Source organism: Aquarana catesbeiana, linkage group LG05 (genome assembly GCF_042186555.1).
Source record: "Aquarana catesbeiana isolate 2022-GZ linkage group LG05, ASM4218655v1, whole genome shotgun sequence".
NCBI lineage: Eukaryota > Metazoa > Chordata > Amphibia > Anura > Ranidae > Aquarana > Aquarana catesbeiana.
This window is the reverse complement of record NC_133328.1, coordinates 84,341,750-84,367,149: the sequence shown is the minus strand read 5'-3', so window position 1 is coordinate 84,367,149 and position 25,400 is coordinate 84,341,750. Positions and strand designations below refer to the sequence as shown.

Below are 25,400 nucleotides of genomic sequence, written 5' to 3'. Positions count from 1 at the left end.
CGAAGGATACTAAAAGGTTAGGCTAGGTAGGCAGCAGAACAAGATTGAAGATCCAAGTTTTATGTGGTCCTTTGCAGGCAGGGATAGCATCAGGGAGAGGCTTCCTTGATACTGTATGGTGGGAAAGAGCTTTTGTACAACAAAACTGAAGAAAAATTGTCCATGCTCTTAGCAAAAAACAAAAACATGCACACACACACACACACACACACACACACACACACACACACACACAATGCTGGTAGCAAGAGAGGTTATCCTGGGCTGACCTACAGTTTGTTTGCCATGTAGGTGAAGATTAAAGCTTTCCTGTGGACAAAAATAGAAAAGAGCCATGTGTTTTTTTGTCCATGCTGGTAGTGAGAGAGGTTATCCTGGAGTGGCCTAAAGTTTTTAGTTTGCCAGTGGCCAATTCTCATGTAGGTGAAGATTAAAGAATAGAAAAAGGCCATGTGTTTTTTGTCAATTGCCGGTCCATGCAAAAAGAATGCATCAAACACTAAAGCATATGTGTTAACACATTAAAATGCGGTGGGAATCCACTCTCAAAATTAAGTTTAAGATTTATATTTTCAAAAAAGTTATGAGCTCAACTTTGGTTTTATGTTGTGGAGTCAGAAAAAAAAATCTACTTAAAGATAATTTTGAAGAGATGTAAGAAAAGGGGAAGAGTAAAAGGTTAAAAAAAAAAAAAGGAACCCAAATACATGTTTACAAAACTAGGAAACAGTGTTAATTTCAGAGACAAAAATATTTTCATTGAATAAATTAAACACGATTTTAGGTGACTAAAATGGAACTAAAACAATTCAGATTACTAAAATACATCTAAAATTAAAATTGTAATTGGACGTCAAAATTACCACTGTTGAGAACAAGCCACCACATGACCATCAATCAATACCTACCTTACGCAATACATGGCTTATTTCCACTACCACAGCTGCAATGATTGTGGAGAGCATCCCGTGGTGGACTTCTGAAGAGGCCATCTTCCAGCACTGAACTGTGTTCACAAACTGTGCAATAGGCATCTGAATAGCGAGCAGAAGCTACAAACCAAAAACATGATCAGTGAAGAGAACTTTGTTCATTAAAGAGATAGAAATAAAACTAAAAAAAAAAAAAAACTGGAGGAAATGTTCAATGAATGAACATTTTCAAGAGGGTTCCCTTTCAAAAATGTTTTTATATATACAGCGGGTAAAATAAGTATTGAACATATCACCATTTTTCTAGGTAAATATATTTCTAAAAGATGCTATTGACATGAAATTTTTTACCACATCGGTAACAACCCATGCAATCCATACATACAAAGAAACTAAAACAAATACATTCAGAAAAGTTATGTGTAATAAAATGGAATGACACAGGGAAAAAAGCATTGAAAGCGCTAACTGAAATGTATTTAATACTTGACACAAATCCTTTGTTGGTAATGACAGCTTCAAGATACCCCCTGTATGGAGAAACTAGTCGCATATATTGCTCAGGTGTGCCCATTCTTCCACACAAACAGTCTTCAAATCTTAAAGGTTCCGTGGGCATCTTCTATGAACTCTAATCTGTAATCCTTTCCATAGATTTTCTATTGGAATCAAGTCCGGTGATTGGCTGGGCCATTCTAGCAGCTTTCTTTTCTCTTTGAAATCAATTGAGAGTTTCCTTGGCTTTGTGTTTGGGATCATTGTCTTGCTGAAATGTCCACCCTCGTTTCATCTTCATCATCCTGATGGCAGCAGATTTTTTATCAAGAATGACTTGGTACATTTTCAATTCATCCATGGATATGAAATTTGCCAATACTGTATATTGAAAAACAGCCTCGCACCATGATGTTCGCACCTCCAAACTTCACTGTTGGTATGGGGGTGTTTTTGGGGTGATGGGCAGTGGAATTCACCCCCAAACATGGTGTGTATTATGGCATCCAAAGCATTCAATTCTCATCTGACCAGACTATATTCTCCTAGTATTTCACAGGCTTATCTAAATGTTGTGCAGCAAACTTTAAACAAGCTTCAACATGCTTTTTCTTCAGCAATGGAGTCTTGTGTGGTGAGTGTGCAAACAGACCATGGCAGTTAAGTGCATTACTTATTGGTTTCTGTAAAACAATTGTACCTGCAGATTCCAGGTCTTTCTAAAGCTCCCCACAAGTGGTCCTTAGCTCTTGAAAAACTCTTCTGATAATTATTTTCACTCCTTTCAGAAATCTTGGGAGGAGGACCTAGTCGTGGCCGGTTTATGGTGAAATTATGTTTTCCACTTCCTGATCATAGCCTCAACAGTGCTCACTGGAAGTTTCAGAAGTTTAGAAATCCTTCTGTAACCAATGCCATCAGTATGTTTTGCAACAATAAGGTCACAAAGGTCTTGAGAGAGCTTTGCTTTTACCCATCATAAGAGGTTTCTTATGAGGCACCTTTTTATAGACTATCGGTTAAGACTGAACCAGCCAATATTAATTTGCACTGACAAGGGGCAGGGTTGCACTCGAACTACTGATAAATTTCAGCTGGTGTCTTGGCTTTCCAGGTCTTTAGTCATTCCATTTTATTACACAGAACTTAATTTATGAACGTCTTTGTTTTGGTTTCTTTGTATGTATGGATTGCATGGGTTGCATGGGTTCTTACCGACCTGTGGTGAAAAGTTAGAATCTTTAGAAATATATTTACCTAGAAAAATGGTGACATGTTCAATACTTATTTTACCCGCTGTTAATAATAATAATAAAAATAAATAATATACACACACAGGTGCACAAGTTTCATGCAGGTGTGAAAAAAATGGTGTAAATATAGAATGCTTTCAGAAATAGTTTATTGGTTTCTTTGTATGGATAGCATGGGTTGTTACCGACATGTGATAAAAATTTCATGCCACTAGCACCTTTAGAAATAGCCACCCACTTTGTGTGTCTACACACAAAAAATATAATATAGTATAATAATATAATATAATATATATAAATAATGTTCTTATATATGTACAGTATCTCACAAAAGTGGGGACACCCCTCACATTTTCATGAATATTTTATCATTTCATGTGACAACACTGAAGAGATGACACTTTACTACAATGTAAAGTAGTGAGTGTACAGCTTATATAACAGCGTAAATTTTCTGTCCCTTCAAAATAACTTACACAGCCATTAATGTCTAAACCGCTGGCAACAAAAATGGCATATACCCCTACGTGAAAATGGCCAAATTGGGCCCAAAAGTGTCAATATTTTGTGTGGCCACCATTATCTTCCAGCACTTTCTTAACCCTCTTGAGCATGGAATTCACCAGAGCTTCACAGGTTGTCACTGGAGTCCTCTTCCACTCCAACATGACAAAGCTGGTGGAGGTTAGAGACCTTGAGCTCCTCCACCTTCCGTTTGAGAATGCTCCACAGATGCTCAATAGGGTCTAGGTCTGGAGACATGCTTGGCCAGTCCATCACCTTTACCCTCAGCTACTTTAGCAAGGCAGTGGTCGTCTTGGAGGTGTGTTTGGGGTCGTTATGTTGGAATACTGCCCTGCAGCCCAGTCTCTGAAGGGAGGGGGGTCATGCTCTGCATCAGTATGTCACAGTACATGTTGGCATTCATGGTTCCCTCAATGAACTGTAGCTCCTTAGTGCCGGCAGCACTCATACAGCCCCACTCCATGCTTGGCTGTAGGCAAGACACATTCGATCTTTGTACTCCTCACCTGGTTGCCGCCACACACGCTTGACACCATTTGAACCAAATAAGTTTAATCTTGGTCCCATCAGACCACGGGATATGATTTCAGTAATCCATGTCCTTAGTCTGCTTGTCTTCAGCAAACTGTTTGCGGGCTTTCTTGTGCATCATCTTTAGAAGAGGCTTCCTTCTGGGACGATCACCATGTAGACCAATTTTATGCAGTGTGCATCATATGGTCTGAGCACTGACAGGCTGACCCGCCACCCCTTCAACCTCTGCAGCAATGCTGGCAGCACTCATACATCTATTTCCCAAAGACAACCTCTGGATATGACGCTGAGCACGTGCACACAACTTCTTTGGTTGACCATGGCGAGGCCTGTTCTGAGTGGAACCGGTCCTTTATTAAACCGCTGTATGGTCTTGGCCACCGTGCTGCAGCTCACTTTCAGAGTCTTGTCAATCTTCTTATAGTCTAGGCCATCTTTAAGTAGAGCAACAATTCTCTTTTTCAGATCCTCAGAGAGTTCTTTGCCATGAGGTGCCATGTTGAACTTCCAGTGACCAGTAAGAGAGAGTGAGAGAGATAACACCAAATTTAACACACCTGCTCCCCATTCACACCTGAGACATTGTAACACTAACAAGTCACATGACAGCGGGGAGGGAAAATGGCTAATTGTGCCCAATTGGGACATTTTCACTTAGGGGTGTACTCACTTTTGTTGCCAGAGGTTTAGACATTAATGGCTGTGTGTTGAGTTATTTTTAGGGGACAGCAAATTTACACTGTTATACAAGCTGTACACTCACCACTCATTTAGCAAAAGTGTAATTTCTTCAGTGTTGTCACATGAAAAGATATAATAAAATATTTACAAAAATGTGAGGGGTGATACTGTATTGTATGTGAAAAAGGAAGGATTGCTGCACTTAATGTAATAAAAAAAAAAAAAAAGAAGAAGAGCATACACCGTTATAAACAATGCATGATGTGATCAATTTTATAAAATGGAGCACATTATGCATGGTTTGCTTTTTTATTACAGTTTAAGTGCAGCAATCATTTGTCTCTCTCACCTTATCTATTGGAATAGTGTGTGTGGTTATTTTTTTTTCACTACAGCAAAGCATTCCACCGTGGAAAGACTGCAGTTACCTCTCACAAATTATACCAAGTAGTGGACATTCATAAGTTGAACTAGAATGTTTTATGTAATTTTTGGCAACAACAATCTTGTATTGATACCTGGAGAGCTTCATTTTGCTGTTTCCTCAGTCTGCGAGCTGAAATCTCTATAGCTTTGTGGAAGCATGTCTGTATAGCATCAAGGTGTTTATCCAAGTCAGCACTGTCATCATTCATCTTGTGAAGCAAACAAACTTCTGTTATCTCTTTCAGCACAGAGAGAAAAGTTGGCAGGAAATCACAACACCTTTCTGAAAGGTACAAGCAAAATATAGTTCAGTTACTACCTGCCCGGGAAGTTGGCATTGCTTAAAAAAAAAAAAAAAATACACCAAATGCAAGTAAAGTTATAAAGTCAGCGAATAGTAAATCTTCTATCAGAGTGTGTTATTGCTGTCAGCATGCCTGTTGAAGAGATTTTACCCTTTCTGTCCCAGTGACACAAACAGGACTTTGCTGTGAACTGAACTTTCTGCTTTCCCTCTTTGGAATGCATTTCCCCAAGTATTCTTATGGAGAATCAGATACAGGAAATATAACAGCAGTAAAAATACCACACAAAAAAGAATGGAAAAAAAAAAAAGGCAGAAAAGGACTAAGGGGTGCTATTGGAGATGGCAGTTTTGGAATGCCAGTACAGAAAGTTTACCCAACAGGGTGTGTGAAACAAGAAGTCACAAATGGGAATTCATGCCCTAACAGAATGCTCTCGCATAGGCCTCATGTGAGGTACAGGGGTGGTGAAGCACCAGATAAGATCTCTTAGGGAGGTGTGAATTAAAATGTCCTGAGTTACAGAACATCAAAGGCCAGCTGTTACTGAAGGATGACCCGGGTCAAATAGCGGTGATTCATGGACAAATGCTTCCCCTAGTGGACATTACAGCATACTTCCTGGAGGACGGGCAGAAGAATAATACTTCCTGGTGATAAGGAAGGATTGCCTCTTCTGGATTTTTTCATTGGTATAGGCTGGCAGTGGTTGTTGTGTGGGTGGTGGAGTGACTTCCTCTTGCCCCATTGAGCCCAGCTGAAAGCTACAGAATACAGAGGACGACCTTACATAAAGTATCATTTATGTTCTTTTGTTTTATATGCTCTGTAATATTCTTTAGTGTTTTGTTAGCATTTCTACTTGGTTGTTAAATAAATGAGACCCTTGCTTATTTAAGCAGTGTGTTTATTTTATAGCTAGCATTGTTGTAGTACCATCACTGTTAACTTTATTAGAGCTTTGATAGACTAGCTAACTGTAGGAATAGACAAGTTAATACATATTTATAATAAATACTGGAAATCCAAAACACCCCATATTTCTTTCAGGCGCTGTTACAATATGCCCTCTCCCTGGTGCTGAGGATTGTGGTGGGGCTTTTTATAAACAAAAATGCAAACAATTTTTTTAAAACAAATTAAAGAAAGAGAGCGAGAGAAAGAAAGAGATAAGGGGTGAGAGAGATAAGGGAATATATATATGGTGACATGTCTCCGTTCCCAGTGGAAGCCTGTTTAGGGGAAACGCGTCGGGTGGAGCTAGAGGCTGTGACGCCATCACATTTGTCTGGTCTTTCTCCATGCAGTCAGCCGGTTTGCTCCCGCTCTGCATGCATGCTGATTTTTAGCTAATTTTTATCCGGTTCCCATTTTTTATCTGAGTTCCGTTTGGTGTATACTTGGGAGGTTTTTTTTTTTTTGATTTGTAGTTCCTGATGTGCAGTGGAGTGTTGCTGTGAACATTTGCAGTGGAAAGAATTGTTTTAAAGTGACTGTGAAAGAGATTTTGAATAAATCTATAAAACACATTTGCACTATGGAGCCCTTTTCGTTTTATTCCCACTGAGGTGTATCTTCTGTATGGATGAACTAATATTTTGAAACCGGATACATTGTATCAGTGAGGATAGATCTGCCTGTGTATGGGAGCGCAGTGGCTGAGGAAATCTTCCAGGAAAACGCCCAGATCTGCCTGTGAATTGGAGCATAGTGGCTGAGGAAATCTCCCAGGAAAACGCCCAGGTGATAATCTAAGGCCGGCAGGCTAATGCAACATGCTCATCTGATCTCACTAACCTGAGATCCATCTGATCCAGTAAGCGGCCTTTTTTACCATATTTGTGAAAAGGAGGAATATCGGTGTGTCTCTTTCTATAAAGAAGATTGGTGCTAACATTTAACCTAGCATATTTCCATCAAGGACTGATCAGTGTTTCTACATCTAAGATGTTCAAGGGGAATAAGTGTCCCACTGATAAACATTTTTAGCACTAATTTGGATATGTATGGTGTTCACCACATTGTTGCAAATTGATAGTCACAAGTAACATTGTTACTAGCAACACATGTTTCAGGGTGCTCACTACACTGTTGCGGACTGATTTTCATAAGTAACATTGTAATTAATAACACATGTTTTGTTTCACTGTTGAACACGTGGTGTGATTATAGGATTTAAATGTTCCTAACATAGGAAAATACGTTAATTTCACAATTTTTTTATATGTCTATAGTAATAACGATTTTCATGAGTTTTGGCCGTAATGAAATGGCTTTAAGTGTGGTATACCAATAGTAGTCATAACTATCGGGATCACTTATATTTAATACACACTAAGATATGATGCGCGCTGGTTACACTATTTACTATTTATTTTTTGGGTCTTTTGTATTTATGGACTAACACGAGCAGCAGCACAACATTTTTTTTATTAGTATGGTTAGCGCAAAATCACGTTTCTTTATATATATGGTTGGCAGAATGTACAGGAGAGGAGTGTGGAGGGTATGATGAGGGAAGTATGTACAGGAGAGGAGTGTGGAAAGTATTATGGGGACAGTATGTACAGGAGAGGAGTGTGAAAAGAATGACAGTTGGCAGTATGTACAAGAGGGGAGTGTGAAGGGTATGACAGCCGGCACCATGTACTGTAGAGGAGTTAATGAAAGTGGGTAGTATGTACAGCAGAGCAGTGTGGAGGGTATGATACTAAGCAGTATGCACAGGAGATGAGTGTGGAGGGTAAGATGGTTGGCAGAATGTACAGGAGAGTAGTGTGGAGGGTATGATGAGGGAAGTATGTACAGGAGAGGAGTGTGGAAAGTATTATGGGGACAGTATGTACAGGAGAGGAGTGTGAAAAGAAAGATAGCTGGCAGTATGTACAGGAGGGGAGTGTGGAGGGTATGACAGTGAGCGGTATGTACAGGAAAGGAGTGTGGTGGGTATGAGAGTGGACAGTGTGCACAGGAGAGGAGTGTGGAGGGTATGACAGCCGGCACTATGTACAGTAGAGGAGTTTATGAAAGTGGGCAGTATGTACAGCAGAGCAGTGTGGAGGGTATGATACTAAGCAGTATGCACAGGAGACGAGTGTGGAGGGTAAGACGGTTGCCAGAATGTACAGGAGAGGAGTGTGGAGGGTATGACAGTGGGCACTATGTACAGGAGAGAAGTGTATGACAGTGGGTAGTATGCACAGGAGAGGAATGTTTATGGAAGGATGTTTAGGGACTGCATAGTGGTTAAACGGGCCATATACGGATTCAAATAAGCCAGTTAAGCAGAGACCAACCATAGTTGATCTATGTATGGACTAGCTGGCTACACACAAGTCAATCTATTAATCGACTTGAGTACAACCAGCCTGTCAGGTTTTTCTCAAAACAATCAGTGCTGCCAGCTATAGTTTAGCAACACTGATCATTGTATTGTGTGGGTAGGGAAGGCTCCCCACCGGCAGAACACAAGAATACTGCAGGAGTAATTTCCCCATCCACAGGTCAGCAGGTAAGAGGTCTGTCAGCAGGGGATTGTGAGGTGGTCATGGAGGGATAGCAATCAGTGGGTGGGGGGAGTGACTGGCAGCGATATCTTTTGGAGTAGGGTCTGTCATCTGCAGGTTGGGAAACGTTCAACTGTGATATAAGTTGGAGAGGTGGCTAACATGGGAAGTGGCTGGGGAGTGACCTGGTTGGTGGGGAGTGTGAAATGGATGGTGTGTTTCAAGTTTTTCACATTTGTGGTAATGCGGTTAATGCCATCTGAAAAGTTATCTGTGGTGGATTGTTGTTCAACGAGTGGTATAGCAGCAGCTGACAGGCGTTCATGAGGTGCTACTGCCGCCTCTCTTTTTTTTTTTAACATTGCTGATTGTTATTTTTAACTAGTTGGACTATGCTGCTGTTGCAGAGTGGCCCCACTGAAATAAATAGGCGAGTTTGACACGTAGTGCTGCCTGTCAAACTCTGCAGGCTGAGTTAAAGATGCTGCATCTAAAGAAATGACAAAAAAAAAAAGTCGCAGCTGTGAAGTAAAGCATCAGAGCTACGGCATTCGTACAGCCCTGTCCAAATGTATTTTTAAGATTTGGGTCAGGGACGTGCGGTGGGGTCATTGGCTGGTGAGGCACCTGATAGTATCAAAGCCAGAAACACACAAGTTACATACGCTGCGATCGTTAGAGCGAGAGCAATAATTCTAGATAAATAGATAAAAAAAAAAACAAAAAGAAAAAACAACACACACACACACACACTTGAAAAATTGCTGTGCAAATACCGTGTAACATAAAAAGTTGCAACGACCACCATTTTATTCCCTAGGGTGTCTGCTAAAACACACACACATACACAGATACATACATGGTTCTGAGTCATTTTCTAGTCAAAAAAGGATGATTTTTACATGTAGGAGAGAAGTGTTTTAGAATTGGCCTGGGTGGCAAGGGGTTAATTACCATAAGTAATATACAAATTATTATATATTGTTTTTAATGTAATTTACAATATTTTCAAAAAACTGTATTCAAACAGGTGGCTTTATGGACAAATTACTGAAGTTTGAAGTTAGAACTTCCAACCAGTAATTTCACAGTAAATAGATAAAATAATAAATTATTATGTTATAACATATAGCATAATAATATATAATGTAACTTGATTAAAACAGTACCTTTTCAGCAGCAGAAGATTCTCATTCTCCCTCTTAACTGTGTGAGAAAAACATGGGATTGTGGGTAAACCTTATACCCATAAACCCATGTATTTCCCTCTAATTAAGAGGGCTGGGCTGGAATGGAGCATGCGTCTTTTAGACACATGCCCCCTTCTATGACACTTTTATTGGACAGCTGGGGCCAATGGTACTTTACCATTGGTCCAAGGCTCCAAGCTGTCCACTGAGCTCAGTGCCTCTGACAAGAAGTGAGAGACACAGAGTTCATCCTCATGCTGCAATCTGACTGTGCCAGCTTGTATTTAAACTGATTGCTCTGTATGTAGCTTCTGACAGGCTGCACAAAGAAGCCCTGTATCTCTGGAACCATAGGTCCTAGGAATATTCGGCTACCTACCCCTCAAATTTGGGGTCTCTACGACTCTTGAAACTCTCTTTTTTTTTTGCCAAATGGGCCTAGAGCTGCAGCTCCAATAGCCCTATGTTAACCTAGCCCTGACCCAGACAATGATACTTGCCAAGATTGAGGCAACACTTCAGGACAAGGTGAGATGGTACACTAAAATTTGGAAGCCTTTAAACAATCAATTTTTAAACTCCTGATTTTGACACCTCTCTTATGAAGCCTTAATTGACTCAACATTTTTGTTCGTTGATTGTGCTCTTGGCATCGTCCCTGGAACTACTCCATTCCTCTAAACCCCCCTTCCTTCTACTCCCTTTATCTTTCTAATCTCCCTTTTCATTAGTCTGAACTTTGCTGCACGCTTTATCAACACTTGCGACTGGTCCTTGCGATTCCCAGAGGCATGGCTGGGGGGGACCATCCAGTTGTCAGCCTTCTATCCTTACTCATTCTTATACTGAGTAATATGTTGTTAAAAGTCATCTGTTGGATCCTTTCTACCCATTTATAGACCAACCTTCGCAATGGGTTACTGTTTTGATCCAAACAGTTAACGGTGCTTGCTTCTGTATGTCTCCCTACGTGGAGTCAATTTTTACTTAGGACGGATGTTAATATGTATGTGATGACCTTTGTGTCGCTCAATAAAATACATGAACATAAAAATTACCTTTCCTTGTCAATCTGAGAAAAAGAGAGTGAATGGCAAATCTATGCTTAAAAGTGCCACATCCAGTATTCAAGACAGAGAAGGGAGTTCCCCTAAATGGACTTTTTAGGCAACTAATAATGTTATATAAAAGGTATACAAGAGTAATATAATAACAATCAATTTTATTTTATTAATTAAACATGATTAAAATTGGAATGAAACATTGATTTATCTGAACACATTCAGTTATTGTCACCATACAAAGGGGTTATATGAAGAGACCTCCTTACACCCAACACGTTTCGGGATACAGTTTGGTCCTTCTTCAGGGATGCAATGGAAGGAGTTCATCTAAGGCATAATTAGAATATATAATCAGTATCTTTAAGAGGAACATTCACCAACATGAAATACATAGTTAAATGCTAGACTGTTGTAGTAATCCACTTACATAGAATTGAATGGTGAGATAATTTTCAATATTTCATTATGTAGCGTTAAAAATTGTAGGCAAACAGCACGAGATAATGGTGTCGGTGGGGTTGCTATCACAAGGCAAGAGGGCATCAGAAGGGTCTAGAAATCAGACTCGGTGTTGCTATCCTCCAAGGGGTAAAAATTTCCTTACATTCCAAGGCAGAACAGCCAGAAGAATATACTGGGGCCAGAAAATGGAAATCCCTGCAAGTGAAAGAGGTGTACCAAATTGTGTCTCAAGGTAAGAGGTATATCAGAACTCAAAATATTAACTGCTCAAAACATGAATGATAGACTGAATGAAAGTACCTGCTGATCTTAGAGGTGTGCTGGTGAAGCTGGCAGCCAGGCGAAGTGGAAAACCAACTACAAAGGTAAATGGGCAAGTCACGCAAAGATATGTTTATAGTGATAGCCTTAAATGTTACAGGTGATATGCATATATGTCAATGTACATCATTGGACTTGGGGAATTGGTGTAGCCAATACTGCAGTACAAATTTAGCTGTGAGTACAAAGTAAAAATAAAAAGGGATTTCCCTTATAAAATAGGTATATCCCTTTTATATAAGGCCCCATGTACCCAGGATAGGCTTGAAGATCGATTCTAAAATATAAAAGGGTGACTAGAAGACACTTAAATTAGATCAGGGGAAATATATATTTACATTGTCATGATAATGAAGGAAGGGAAAAAGCAAAAAATGATATAGCAGGGGCTTAACTTAAACCTAGATCCATCAATTGCAAGAAAATTGCAGGATTGGATGCAAGAACATATTAAGCATATCATATAGGGTTTTAATTATTCACAGAAAAAAAATCTTAAAAAGATCTACCCAGTAATTTGCATGCGTTAAAGGCAGTATTTTATAGTGATAATAGATAATGTTTATCTTGGTTGGAGAGAGATTAAGAGAGCGAGCCGCACATCCCAACATCCAGCAAGCAAGTGCTAGATGTGGGAGTGCGCTTGCTGTGTATTTATGGCAGCTGATCCCCAATCAGCTGACGCAACTAAGTTGCAAACAGCTGATGTTGGGGAGGAGACCGCCAGGAGATCCTCCGATTGCCCCCTGGACTAGGAATGCGCAGCACGGCCCCCACCGCGCATACGCAAATGCCTACACGTCAGAGCAGCGTCATACACACCCAGCCCACGACCACGTAAGCCTCACCGGTAGACTATGCATGGTCGCCGGAGTGGCAAGATGGAGGCCATGGGCAAAGAAGTAAGACGTCCATCAACGGCCAAGGCTAGATAACCAGGCAGCTTTGTGTGCCGGGCAATTCAAATGGTCGGCCACAGCACAAGGAAAATGAACAAGGAGAAAACCCTGGGAGGAAGAAACAAAGTAGAATTAAATAAAATTAATATAAATATAAACATTGACATTATATAAGTGGTAAATCAAAAGTTCAAAATATAATATTTAGACAGATACCTGTGACCAGATAACAATAGAGAAAAGGGGCGCCACAAGCAACAATTAATATATATTAATTGTTGCTTGTGGGGCCCCTTTTCTCTAAGGTTACCTGGGCACAGGTATCTGTCTAAATATTATATTTTGAACCTTTGATTTACCACTTATATAATGTCAATGTCTATATTCATTTTATTTAATTCTACTTTGTTTATTTCTTCTCCCCAGGGGTTTCTCCTTGTTCATTTTCCTCGTGCTGTGCCGACCATTTGAATTGCCCGGCACACAAAGCCGGCGCCTTGGAGGTTGATGGACGCATTACTTCTTCACCCATGGCCTCCATCTTGCCACTCCGGTGGACATGCGCAGTCTGCTGGTGAGGCTTACTCTGTTGGTGGGCTGGGTGTGCGCGATGCTGCTCCGACGTGCAGGCGTTCACGCATGAGTGGTGGGGGCCGCACATTCCTAGTCCAGGGGGCAATCAAAAGGTTCTCCTGGCAGTCTCCTCCCCAACATCAGCTGTTTGCAACTTAGTTGCATCAGCCGATTGGGGATCAGTTGCCATAAATACACAGCCAGTGCACTCCCACATCTAGCACTTGCTTCCTGGATGTTAGGATGTGCGGCTCGCTCTCTTAATCTCGCTCCAATCAAGGTAAACATTATCTATTATCACTTTAAAATACTGCCTTTAAAACGCATGCAAATTACTGGGTAGATCTTTTTAAGATTTTTTTCTGTGATTAATTAAAACCCTATGTGATATGCTTAATATATTCTTGCAATTGATGGATCTAGCTTTAAATTAAGCCCCTTTCTGATATATCATTTTTTACTTTTTCCCTTCCTTCATTATCATGACAATATAAATATATATATATTTCCCCTGATCTAATTTAAGTGTCTTCTATTCACCCTTTTATATTTTAAAATTGACCTTCAAGCCTATCCTGGATATATGGGGCCTTATATCAAAGGGATATACCTATTTTTTTTTATAGGGGATCCCTTTTTATATTTTTTACTTTGTACTCACTGCTTGATTTGTACTACAGTATCGGCTACACCAATTCCCCAAGTCCAATGATGTACATTGACATATATGCATATCACCTGTAATTTTTAAGGCTATCACTATAAAAATATCTTTGCGTGACTTGCCCATATACTTTTGTAGTTGCTGTAGTTGGTTTTCCACTTCGCCTGGCTGCCAGCTTTACCAGCACCCTTAAGATGAGCAGGTACTTTCATTCAGTCTATCATACATGTTTTGAGCAGTTAATATTATGAGTTCTGACATACCTCTTACCATGAGACACAGTTTGGTACACCTCTTTCACTTCCAGGGATTTCCATTTTCTGGACCCAGTATATTCTTCTGGCCGTTCTGCTGCCTCCAAGGAGATTTTTTACCCCTTGGAGGATAGCAACATCGAGTCTGATTTCTAGACCCTTCTGATGCCCTCTTGCCTTGAGATAGCAACCCCACCGACACAATTATCTTGTGCTGTTTGCCTACAATTTTTATTGCTACATAATGAAATATTGAAAATTATCTCACCATTCAATTCTATGTAAGTGGATTACTACAACAGTGTAGCATTTAACTATGTATTTCATGTTGGTGAAGGTTCCACTTAAAGATACTGTTTATATATACTAATTATGCCTTCAATAAACTCCTTCCTTTGCACCCCTGAAAAAGGACCAAACTGTATCCCTAAACGCGTTGGGTATAAGGAGGTCTCTTCATATAACCCCTTTGTATGGTGACAATAACTGTTTTCAGATAAATGGTTCATTCCAATTTTAATCATTAATAAGATAAAATGTATTGTTATATTACTCTTGTATACCTTTATATAACATTATAAGTTGCCTAAAAAGTCCATTAAAAGGGGAACTCCGTTCTCAGTCTTCCTTGTCAACCTTGCAATATGGCAACCTGGAGGTGTTCTGTACATAGATGGTGTACAGGACACCCCTCAGAAATGTAATTTCCTGCTTGTGTGATTGGCTGTTTCCCAGAAGTCTGCACTAACATACAGATCAGATTTTGGGCACCCCCTTCAACAAAAGTGTCATTTTTTTTGTGATATTTCCAAATAGAAATCACGTTTAAAGGGATGCAGATCCTTCCACTTTCCTCATTAGAACCCTGCAAGTGCAGCAGCTGATTGACAATTATAAAAATACTCTAATTCATATAAATTTTACACATGGACAAACCGCTATTTCTTCAGAATAAAAAACAGAGTTAAGTACCTGGTAACTCTTTTTCTAAGAAGTCTTCCAGGGCAGCATCCGAGAGATAGGCTCCTCCTCCCTGCAACAGGAAACACATTAGTCCACCATTATAAATTTGTTAGTCTCACCTGTGTGCCTCAGTAGTATTAAAGCACCGAAGGAACTCTCAGTAAGCCAATGCGTCCCCACAATACCTGATATCATCGCTTAGGGTGGGAACTAGTGCTGCCCTGGAAGACTTCTTAGAAAAAGAGTTACCAGGTACCCAACTCTGTTTTCTCCAATCGTCTTCCAGGGCAGCATCCGAGAGGATGTATCAAGCAATACTTACTAGGGTGGGGATAAGGTCTGGAGCACCTAGCAACCAATGTTTGGTCTTGACAGCTGGTCGCTGTGGTAGTGTCTCGCGAAAGTACTGAAGCTCGATCATGTCGCTGCCCTGCAGATCTGCTCCAGAGTTGCCCCTGCCTTTTCTGCGACCGAGGTTGCCCAGGCTTTGGTCGAGTGGGCTTTGACCCTACTTGGGGGGGCAAGGTTTTGCCCCCAAATGGCCATCTGTATGGAAAGGTTTATCCATCGCGAGTCTTGATGCCTGCTTTGCCTTACTGACTCCGCATAGAGGACAAAGGACATGGTAGTTCTTTGCCAGCCCTTTGTTCTCTCGAGATAAGCTAGGAGTATTACGTCTAGTTTGTTGTGTGCGTCTCTTTTCTGCTATCCATTGACTTAGGAAGAGTTGTGAAAACCACATTCTGCATCCTGTGAAAGGTTGAAGAGACTTTTGGTAGAAAAACTTGGTTTGGCGAGAGGGCTATTTTATCTGCCTGGATAAGTCAGTAGGGTTCCATCGTGTAAAAAAAACCTTGGAGACTTTCACTTACTCCCCCTGGCCAATGCTAGGGCCACTAAGGGTGCGGTATTTAGTGTAAAATTTTTAATCTGAGCACACCTCCAGTGGTTTGAATGGCGGAGAGAGGAATCTGTCGGAGTTCTGCCAACTTTAGCGGGTCTGGCTCTATTTAATGAGATCAGGAATAGCTTTGTAAATGGGTCCTCTGCTAATCTGGTGTCCAGACAGGGGGAGAGTGCTGCCACTTGTACTTTTGGTGTGCTCCGAGAGAAGTTCAAGTCTGCTCCCTCCTGCAGGAAATTCCGAATCGCTAGAATGATTCTCTATCGGAATGCTGTTTGTTTCCATACCAGGAGACAAACGTCCTTCTCGCTCCAGTTATGGGGTTTTCTGCTGGCCAGAATGGGGTTGATCACTCTGTCCAACATGCTTTCTTTTGCAGCCTCACCCTCTCAGTAACCAAGCCGAAAGCTTCATGAGTTTGCAGTTCGGGTGGTTGACTGGCCCTCGCGATAGGAGGTCGGTAGGTCTTGCTGTATCTGGTGCGGCTGGAGACAGTTTCTTCGAGTGACTGAACCATGTTCCCCGGGGCCAGTGAAGTGCTACGAGTATCACTGTTGCCCTTTCTTCTATGATTCTTTGGCTCACCTTTGGTATTGGAGCGGTCAGAGGGAATGCATAACACGGCTGGTGTGCCCAGCTTTGTTTGAACGTACACTCTGGTGTTGCCATCTGTAGTATCCAGCAAGAAGAACCTTAGCAGTTTCGCGTTTGTCTTTGAGGCAAACAGACCTACCTCGGGCACTCTCCAGGTTTTCGTTATCCACAAGAAGGTTGCTTGGTTTAGAAACCACTCTGTCTGTTTTATAGTCTTTCGACTTAGAAAATCTGCCAACGTATTGTCTGTCCCCTTCAAGTGTATGCCCGAGGTTGATCGGATGTTTGTCTTAGCCCATGACATAATTGCTTCTGTCAGGCTCAAACAAGGAGATTTTGTCTCTCCTTGCCTGTCCAGGTGTGCCACTGTTGTGGCGTTTGACTGAATCCGGACATCTCTCCCCTGGATAGCTGGTTGCAATGCTCTACACGCTTCCTCTACAGTTTTTAATTCCCTCATATACTAGGAGGCTCGAGACCATCTGGAGTTACATCTCCCCTGTGTACAGAGATCCCCCATGTGTGCCCCCCATACTAGGGTACTGGCGTCTGTGGTAATCCTCACAGGGTTGGCTTGTGCCCATCTGCGCCCCTCAGCGTAACGGAGCAGATTGAGCCACCACTGATAAGATTGTTTGACCAACCAAGGGACAGGAATGGACATTTCTAAAGGATGATGGATCACCATCCCACTGGGTCAAATGTGATTCTGTAGAGGCCTCATGTGGCGCTATGCCCAGGTGATGGCTGGGAGCGAGGACATCAGTCCTAGCACTGCCTCATTCTTTTCTTCCGTCTGAAGGGTTTTGGTTACTCTGGCGTCTAGCACATAATCCACGTATACCACCTCTGGCTTGGGGTCAGCTACAATTTTTCTGTACTATCCACCCCAGGTTTTGTGGATAAGAAATACCTGCGCCAAGGTTGTTTTTTTTTTTAGGTTCTTTACTGTATCTGCAAAGAACAGCAGATTGTCTAGGTATGGTATCACGCCTATGCCTTGCTGTATCAGGCCCTTTAGCGCTTCTGCTATAATCTTTGAGAAGATTCTGGGCACAGAAGAGATGCCGAAAGGCAAAAGATGTGTACTGCAGATGCAGGGTGGTCACCGGCCCCTGGATCGTGAACCTTAGGTATCTTTGATGACTTTTCTTTATGGGTACATACAAGTATGCGTCTTGCAAGTCTATTGTGGCCATGCATACCCACGCTCTTCTGCTGAGCGGCTTAAATCTCCTAGAATGACAAAAGGGCGCCTTCCCCTGCTTGTTTTTTGCTTGGGGGGAGCCCTTTGTTCTTCGCTGCAGTCTTGTCCAGGACCGTTTATAGGTCTGGCCCGAACAGAAAATTTCCTGTGAATGGGATCCCACACAGCCTATTCCAGCCAGCTACTAGGGTGCGAGCTGTGCAGGTGGAAGCCATTGCCGGATTCAAAATCGCCGCCCCTGCTTCTCATGCTCCGCATCATCAAAAGCTAAGTCGGATTTGATTGCGACTCTCACGAGGGAGGCATCCACTTTGGGACATTTTCGCCCAAGTCTTGGTGTCTTCCTCTGCAAATGGATACCTGCGCTTGACCGCACCTGGTATGAAGAGCTTCTCCTGGGTTTTCTGGGCTGCAACCCCTTGTATATTTTGTCGTGCAGGGTAAGCCCTGCAGCTTTTTGCTCTTTGACACCCAGTATGTCTGCTATAGCCTTTGGGCTAGGTTCCACAATTGCAACCTGAAGGTCGCACAATTTTTTGACGCAATTTTGCCAGGGATTTTGATGCAACTTGAAACCGTGGTGTATTCTTGAGGTCTATGGACCTCAAGTCGCATCAAAGTGGGACCAAAGTAGTGCAGGGACCACTTTGAAGTTGCACAGATATGAACGGTATTCATTGGAAGTCACAGAGTATGACTTGTCATGCGACTCTGCAGTCCCAAGTCGCATGACAAGTTGCACCAGATGAGACCGAGCCTTGGAAGATTATCTGTGTCTTCTGAGGGAAATACGGTGCCCTCTGATGCGGAGTCATCCTCCTCGGGATCCCAGCAAAAGCCGTCCTCTGAGATTTGTTCGGAGTTATCCGAATCGACTAGATGGGGTACTGGTTTGGCTTGAGCTTGCTGGCACCTCCAGCTTCTCTACTGCCGAGTATTGGCCTAATAGTGCTCTTTATTTCCTTTTTGAAGGAGTTAAGCATGTCCTTAAGGAAGCCTTTTGACTCCTTAGCCACCATTTTATGCATTTTTGGCATAGTGGCTTTTTTCACTCAGGGAAAAACCAGTGACCACAAGAGGCGCATGCCTTGGTCTGCACCCTTTTTTCCTCTGGGGCCTTTGCCTGCAAGTAAGCACAAAGGGCCTGAGTGAGGTTGGCGGTGTACAATGCAGTTGTACGGTTTGTAGGGAGGTAAAGACAGAGGTGACTCCAGAGTGCTCTGGCTTACCTTGGAGCTGTCCTGACATGCAGGATCCACAGGGCAGGGTGGAGAAGTGTCCAGCCTGACCGGCCACCAGGATCCTCTGTTTAGAGAGCCCTTTCTGCTTCCTGCTCCAGCCCCGCCCTCAGCTGAACCTGTGCGGGCTGGTGGACACACCTGCACCTGCCATGTCCTCTCTGGCGTCCTCCTTACTGAGTTTCCAATAGGGAGGGGGCACATTAAAGGCCCTTTCCCTGGAGGCTGCAGCCTCCACCGAGATGGCCGCCGACAGGACCGCACGATCGGAAATGTGTCCAGCCTCCCTTGCTATACCTCCCAGGACCGCAAACGAGGGGATCTTGCAGAGAGGTTTGTGGGATGCGAGCGGAATACAATCGGTAAGCATAAGGGTCGGCGGCCAGGTCGCCTGCACAGCGAGGGAGCCTTTAAAGCACCTGGAGTGCGGGGCTCAGCCGGATGGCCCTCCACCATCGAGGAGCAGTAGCTGTGGGGAAAAATGTCGATGGCATGTGGTGCAGCTGGGGGGATAGTTGCATACCCCTCTGCAGGGGCGAAACTTCAGGCAGAGCCTTGAGGCTCAGATTGCTGCCCCTGCTCGCCCTCCCAAGGCCCCCTGGGCTGAATGGGATGCTGGTCAGGGAGTCCCCTGCGGAAAGCACAGAGACTGGATAAAATAACAAATGTTTGCAGCTCCTGTGGGTCCGGAGGAAACACAAAAACAACTGAGGCACACAGGTGAGACTAATAAACTTATAATGGTGGACTAATGTGTTTCCTGTTGCAGGAAGGAGGAGCCCATCTCTCGGATGCTGCCCTGGAAGACATTTGGAGAAAAAAAAAAGCAGGAATCTGCAATGAAGTTTGTTAAAATCCCTGCAGTGTACACAGATCATCCAGAGGAGAATGTTTTCTTCTCCACAAACGTGAAGTTACGCTTTAAAGCTGAACTCCAGGTGGCTATGAAAGCCACAAATTAATGCAGCTCTCTATTCATGAATACACTATCAAAATATTTTTAAACAGAACCAGTGCAAGAACCTGAATTTGACTTTGTATTGGGGCCAGTTCACATCATAGAAACGCAGTCTTGGTGCTTTTCCGCATATGCGTTTGACGCATTTTTAAAGCGTTCCAGTGCATTTTTCCCCTCTTTTTCTTCACCTTAAATAAGGATGTGTGCGTTCCAGTGCATTTTTGATGCGTTTTAATATGCTCCAGTACAGTTCACTGCAGAAAAAAAATGCAGCTTGGTCTACTTTTTTCTGGAACTGGAGCACACTGGAACTGACTGCACTGGTGTGAACTATGCCACTGAAAACAATATAACCTACTATCCATGTGTTTTTGATGCAGAAAAACAAAACAAAACACTGGACTGCATGTGGCATGAACTGGCCCTTAGACTCTTAGTCCCCTATACAGCAGAGCTTAAAGTGAGTTTGGGGGAAACACAGGGAGCCAATCAGTTATGCTTCAGTGCATAAAACATCCTGATGGAGATGTTATTGTTTGCGCCCTGCCAAATAAAAACCACCAGCTGCCACTGGTCCCTTTATATAAAAAATCTTTAACGTGACTGTAAATTGTTTTTTTAGTTGAAAATATCAAACATGTTATACTTACCTGCCCTGTGCAGTGGTTTTGCACAAAGCAGCTCAGATCCTCCTCTTCTCGGGTCCCTCTCTGGTGCTCCTGGCCCCTCCATCCCGTTGAGTGCCCCCACAGCAAGCAGCTTGCAATGGGGGCACCCGAGCCCAGCCACAACTCCGTGTGTCCATTCAGTCATGGATTTGTGGCCCTGCCCCCTTTTTTTTCTCCTCATTGGCTGACTGATTCTGATTGACAGCAGCGGGAGCCGCTGACGCTGCTGTCTCAGCCAATGAGGAGGGGAGTTCGTGCAGCCAAGACAATCCTACAACATTACTGGATCGGAGGGAGCTCAGGTAAGAATTTAGGGGGCTGAGGGGCAGCTGCTGCACACACATAGAATGCATTAAGATGAAAAATCTTCTGCCTTCTACAATCACTAAGCCAACATTTGTATGTGCGAGTCTCAATTACTTGTTAGAATTCTTGTAAAAAAATCCTTGTGACAGATCAGCAGTCCCTAAATGTCGGAATCCAGGGTAACAACTTCCCTGCTCTAGGACCCTCAGATGCAAAGCAAGGCCCGCTACCCCGATCTACCCACAAACTGAACAGAACAGAAAACAAAAAACAAAAAAAAAAAAAACAAAAAAAAAAAACAAAAAAAAAAAAAAACTTACCAGTCTGTATTACTGAAATCAGAGTTTGAAGAAGCTGAGCTTGAAAATCTGTGTCACCAAGGCCAATCATTATCACATCTTTACATACTGTCAGATAAGTCTATTTAGTGACAAGAAAAGAATAACATCAAAATGTGATTTCCACATTATGGAATATTGAGATGCAGATTGAAACACAATGGAGCTCATTATGCATTAGAAAGATGAATCACTAAGTGGTATTAAAATTCCTGCAATTCAAAATGAAAATAGTACTTCTATATAAAATAGAGAGAAATCCCCTTTCATCTTCATATACACTTATATTTAAAGGATACCTACATGATACAGATTTTATATCACCCAATATAAGCCAGCCCCCCCCCCCCCCCCCCCCCCCCCCGCAATATTATTCTGTCGGTGGGAGGGCTGGACAGAGAGGGTAGCCTTCCTCCTCGGTTGTAAAACCAGGACTAAATACTTGCACTCTGTAGAGCTCAGAGTAATAGTTAGTGCTAAGAGCTAAGTATATAATATCCACACTCCCAGTAAAATCTCCAGCCACAATTGAGCTCCAACATCCGAGTGGAACAATGACCAATTCATAAAAAAAAAAAAAAAAAAAAAAAAAAAAAAAAAAAAAAACAATCTATGCCCCCCTAACCAGCAATAAAAAAAATATATTTTTATGAAAATATTTCTCCTTTTCAACATCATTTGTATTTCAAGTTGCCAATTGTAAAAATGAAATTAAAAATATTTAATGGAGGGATGGTGTAGAAATACAAAACAGATCTCACCTGAAGGATCTGTTGAGCCACTGTACTCTGCTGCTCTGTAAGTGGCTCACCGCTTCCAAGGATGCCAAGAACCTGACTTTCAACCCAAGCACCGGTATCCTCCAGCAATGACAAATATGTTCTTCCTTCCGACTGGAACTACACAACCAGAAGTAAAAAATACAAAAACACAAATGTGTGATTTATATGCCTAGCCCATTCATACCACAAATATTTTCTGTAGATCCATTCTGGATGCGTGTTAAAATGTTTTTGATGTGTGCCGAATGCATTTCAGATGCTTCCCCCCCACACTGTACTGGGGTGGGGTGCATTTTTGATGCTTTTTACCTCACTCCAGTACAGTTTCTTTTTTTTTTTTTTTTTTGCACAGAAGAAGCAGCGCGTTGTACTTTTTTTCTGGAACTGAATAGCACTGGAATACACTGCGCTGGTGTGAACTATGCCATTGGAGCCCATATAACCTACTGTCCTAGAAATGGCAACCCACATAGAGATAGAAAGATGCAGTAAAAGGACATATCAGACAAATGTCAATATAAAAATTAATTTTATTCTCCAAAGATTAAGGTCAACAATCGTTTAAAATGTGAGCTCAATGCTGATCCTTCCTGCAGGGGCACTTCTTGGCAGGATCAACATTAAGGAAATTATTGAATACAAGTTAATACCTGCCTGTATCAGTGTTATTGTGGTTTCCATGCCATAATGGTATTGCAATGTAACAAGAACTCATATTTTAAACTATTGTTGATCTTAATCTTTGGAGAATAAAATTAAAATTTTTATACATTCTTACACACAAACCAAATAGGAGATTTCTCAGGACCATTACCTTGCATTGGAGGTGAATACTGAGCCTGCAGTAAAGACTAAAGGCCCTCATGGATGTTTCTTGACTAAGAATAGGAGTTACTCCTTCAGACGGCTTCAAAAAGGAACACAGAACCTCCTAAAAAATGCAAAGCAAACCATAATTGTATAATACTACATATACAACTGAAGCAAAAAAGCAAATAAAATTTGAAGATTTTTTTAAAGTTTTGCTCTTTTTGTACTATGTTAAATCTTTTGCATTACAAACACTTAATTCAGTGTGCACCAATTAAAATGTAAGTACAGGGAGGGAACTATTAATCTTTTTATGCAGAGGTTCTTTAAAGGATAAATTCACCTGCATGGAAAAAGCGATTTGCTGATCGCTGGTGCAATGCTTCCCAGGGTCCAAAAAAAAAAATAAAATTATAAACTATAGTAAATGCCATTTTTGCAGTTTCATGCTGAGAGAAAGACTCAAACTACCACATCGCCGTGTGGTAGTTCATAGAGAACTACAAGCAAACAATCACAAAGGATGTCGGGACTTGTAGCTCATTCACACAGAGCTGTGTGAATGAATGACACGGCCGTGTGGGTGGAGCACCACCTGTCTAGCAGTCTGACCCTAAAGTTCTTTGCTCACTACTTTTACTCCACAATTCAGCCCCCACCTTCTCCTAAAATGAGCTGGTTTAAAGTTATTCTGTGTCTTTTAGTCCCACAAACTCTAGTGACAAATGTATTGAACAAAATTTCAGCCTAACTCCCCCTCCCTTCACTGAGGAGTTACTGAAATATAATACAGGCTCTATACACAGCTAAGCTGGAACATACTGTAGCTGCTGACTTTTAACATTAGGACACTTACCTATCCTGGAGTCCAGAGATGTCGGCACCGCAGCCGATGTTTGCATCAGCTGTTGGGTACTGCTGCCGTCGCCATTGCGGGTAAGGGAACCTGGCAGTGTAGCCTTCCGGCTTCATGGCCAGGTCCCTACTGCGCATGCGTAAAGCACGCGGAGCTCTCTCACTAGCCTGGCAGAAGGAGGACGACCGAGCTGCTTACGTACTTCGCCGTTGCCCAATCTCTCAGAAGTGGGGACAGGGGACTTGTCAAAAACAGGTACCCGCTCCCCACTTAAAGGTGCCAAGTGTGGCACCGGAGGGGGGGGGGGAATCAGATAAGTGGAAGTTCCACTTTTGGGTGGAACCCTGCTTTATCTCATACATACTCTGCATCTTAAAGCGGAGTTCCATCCAAAAATGGAACTTCCGCTTTAAGTGACGGTGACCCCCTGACATGCCACATTTGGCATGTCATTTTTTTGGGGGGTGGGGGGGGGGCGGAAGTGAACTTCCTCCCGGGGCTCCGTGGTGCCGGAAGGAAGTTCACCTCTCCCCCCTCCCTCCCTGCAATCTTCTGGGACACGTCACAGGTCCCAGAAAATTGCCCGGCCAGTCACAGCGCAGCTAGCGCATGCGCAGTATATACAACTCAATTATACTATTAAGATCCAAAAAATTCATACTTAGTATTGTTACTATGCAAATATTAGCCATTAAGCTTCTAACAGCGACACAGTTTTCAAAAAGTGACAGCTAGCACGTGGAACTTTTCCCCATACTGTTGTCACAGCGAAAGGAGGGAACAGCGAGAACATGATACATGTTCCACCCTTAAGATGGGTGGAACATGTAACATATTCCAAAAGGTAAACTCATCCTTTAGAGCAGAACTTCAGTCATTTTTTTCAACTTTCCATCTATTAAATCATCTGCCCTTCTTGTTTTAACTTTGGATAGTAAAACATTTTTTTAATGCCAGTAAATACCTTATACAGCCCACTTCCTGTTTGTCTGGTAAAAAGCCTAGGCTTATGAAATCATGCACAGCACTCTCTCACATTCTCGTGTGAGTTTGCCAGGAACGGAGGGGGGATGAGTTATAAGAGGGCCAATGAGAGCTGCAGAGCTGGAGGTGTGCCTCTGTGTGTCTGGGTAAATACAGGAAATAAACAGGAGGCAGCTGAAGCTGCGTGCAGTTAAAACAGTTGCAGCCACTCAGTGGAGGGGAATTTCTGCAGCATATTTGGCAAGTACAGAATCACAGTATATATAAAATAATATGCAAAGTGGTTAGGGGGGAAGCTTCAGAATGGAAAGTGGCAAAGATGTTTTTGTTACAAATTATGTGAGCAGGCTGCAGTACCTATGAATACATTAGAACAGGGTTTCAATATTAAACCTGAAATTAAAGTGGAGATGTCGATTTGAGTCAGATGACATGTTAATAAAATTTTTATTTCAATGCCTATACTTAGATTTCATGTTCTTATGCACAAATACAACAGCATATAACTAAATAGTTGTAGGGAGCTTGAGCATTCGTAATATATAAATAAATATGATAAAATCTTTATGAATTTCTGTGATTCTGTTGCTTGCTATCTGTATGTAAAAAGTAAAACCATAATCTGACTATATATTACACAACACAAAATGTTATTCATGTAAAGCAAAAATTTGAATTTTTGGTTTAACCTGTAAAATCCTTTTATGG

At 42.0% G+C, this 25,400-nt stretch overlaps 1 protein-coding gene across 1 annotated transcript in view; it reads right to left on the bottom strand.

The window, feature by feature from the left end:
- The window catches only part of NCAPG2 (non-SMC condensin II complex subunit G2), a gene marked incomplete in the record, with an annotated part of 89,488 nt that overhangs the window by 8,450 nt on the left and 55,638 nt on the right, over positions 1-25,400 (bottom strand). Inside the window, 5 exon segments of the mRNA XM_073629932.1 lie at positions 909-1,052; positions 4,939-5,129; positions 21,243-21,342; positions 22,022-22,159; positions 22,857-22,973. Of these exon segments, the coding sequence (XP_073486033.1) occupies positions 909-1,052; positions 4,939-5,129; positions 21,243-21,342; positions 22,022-22,159; positions 22,857-22,973 (690 nt within the window).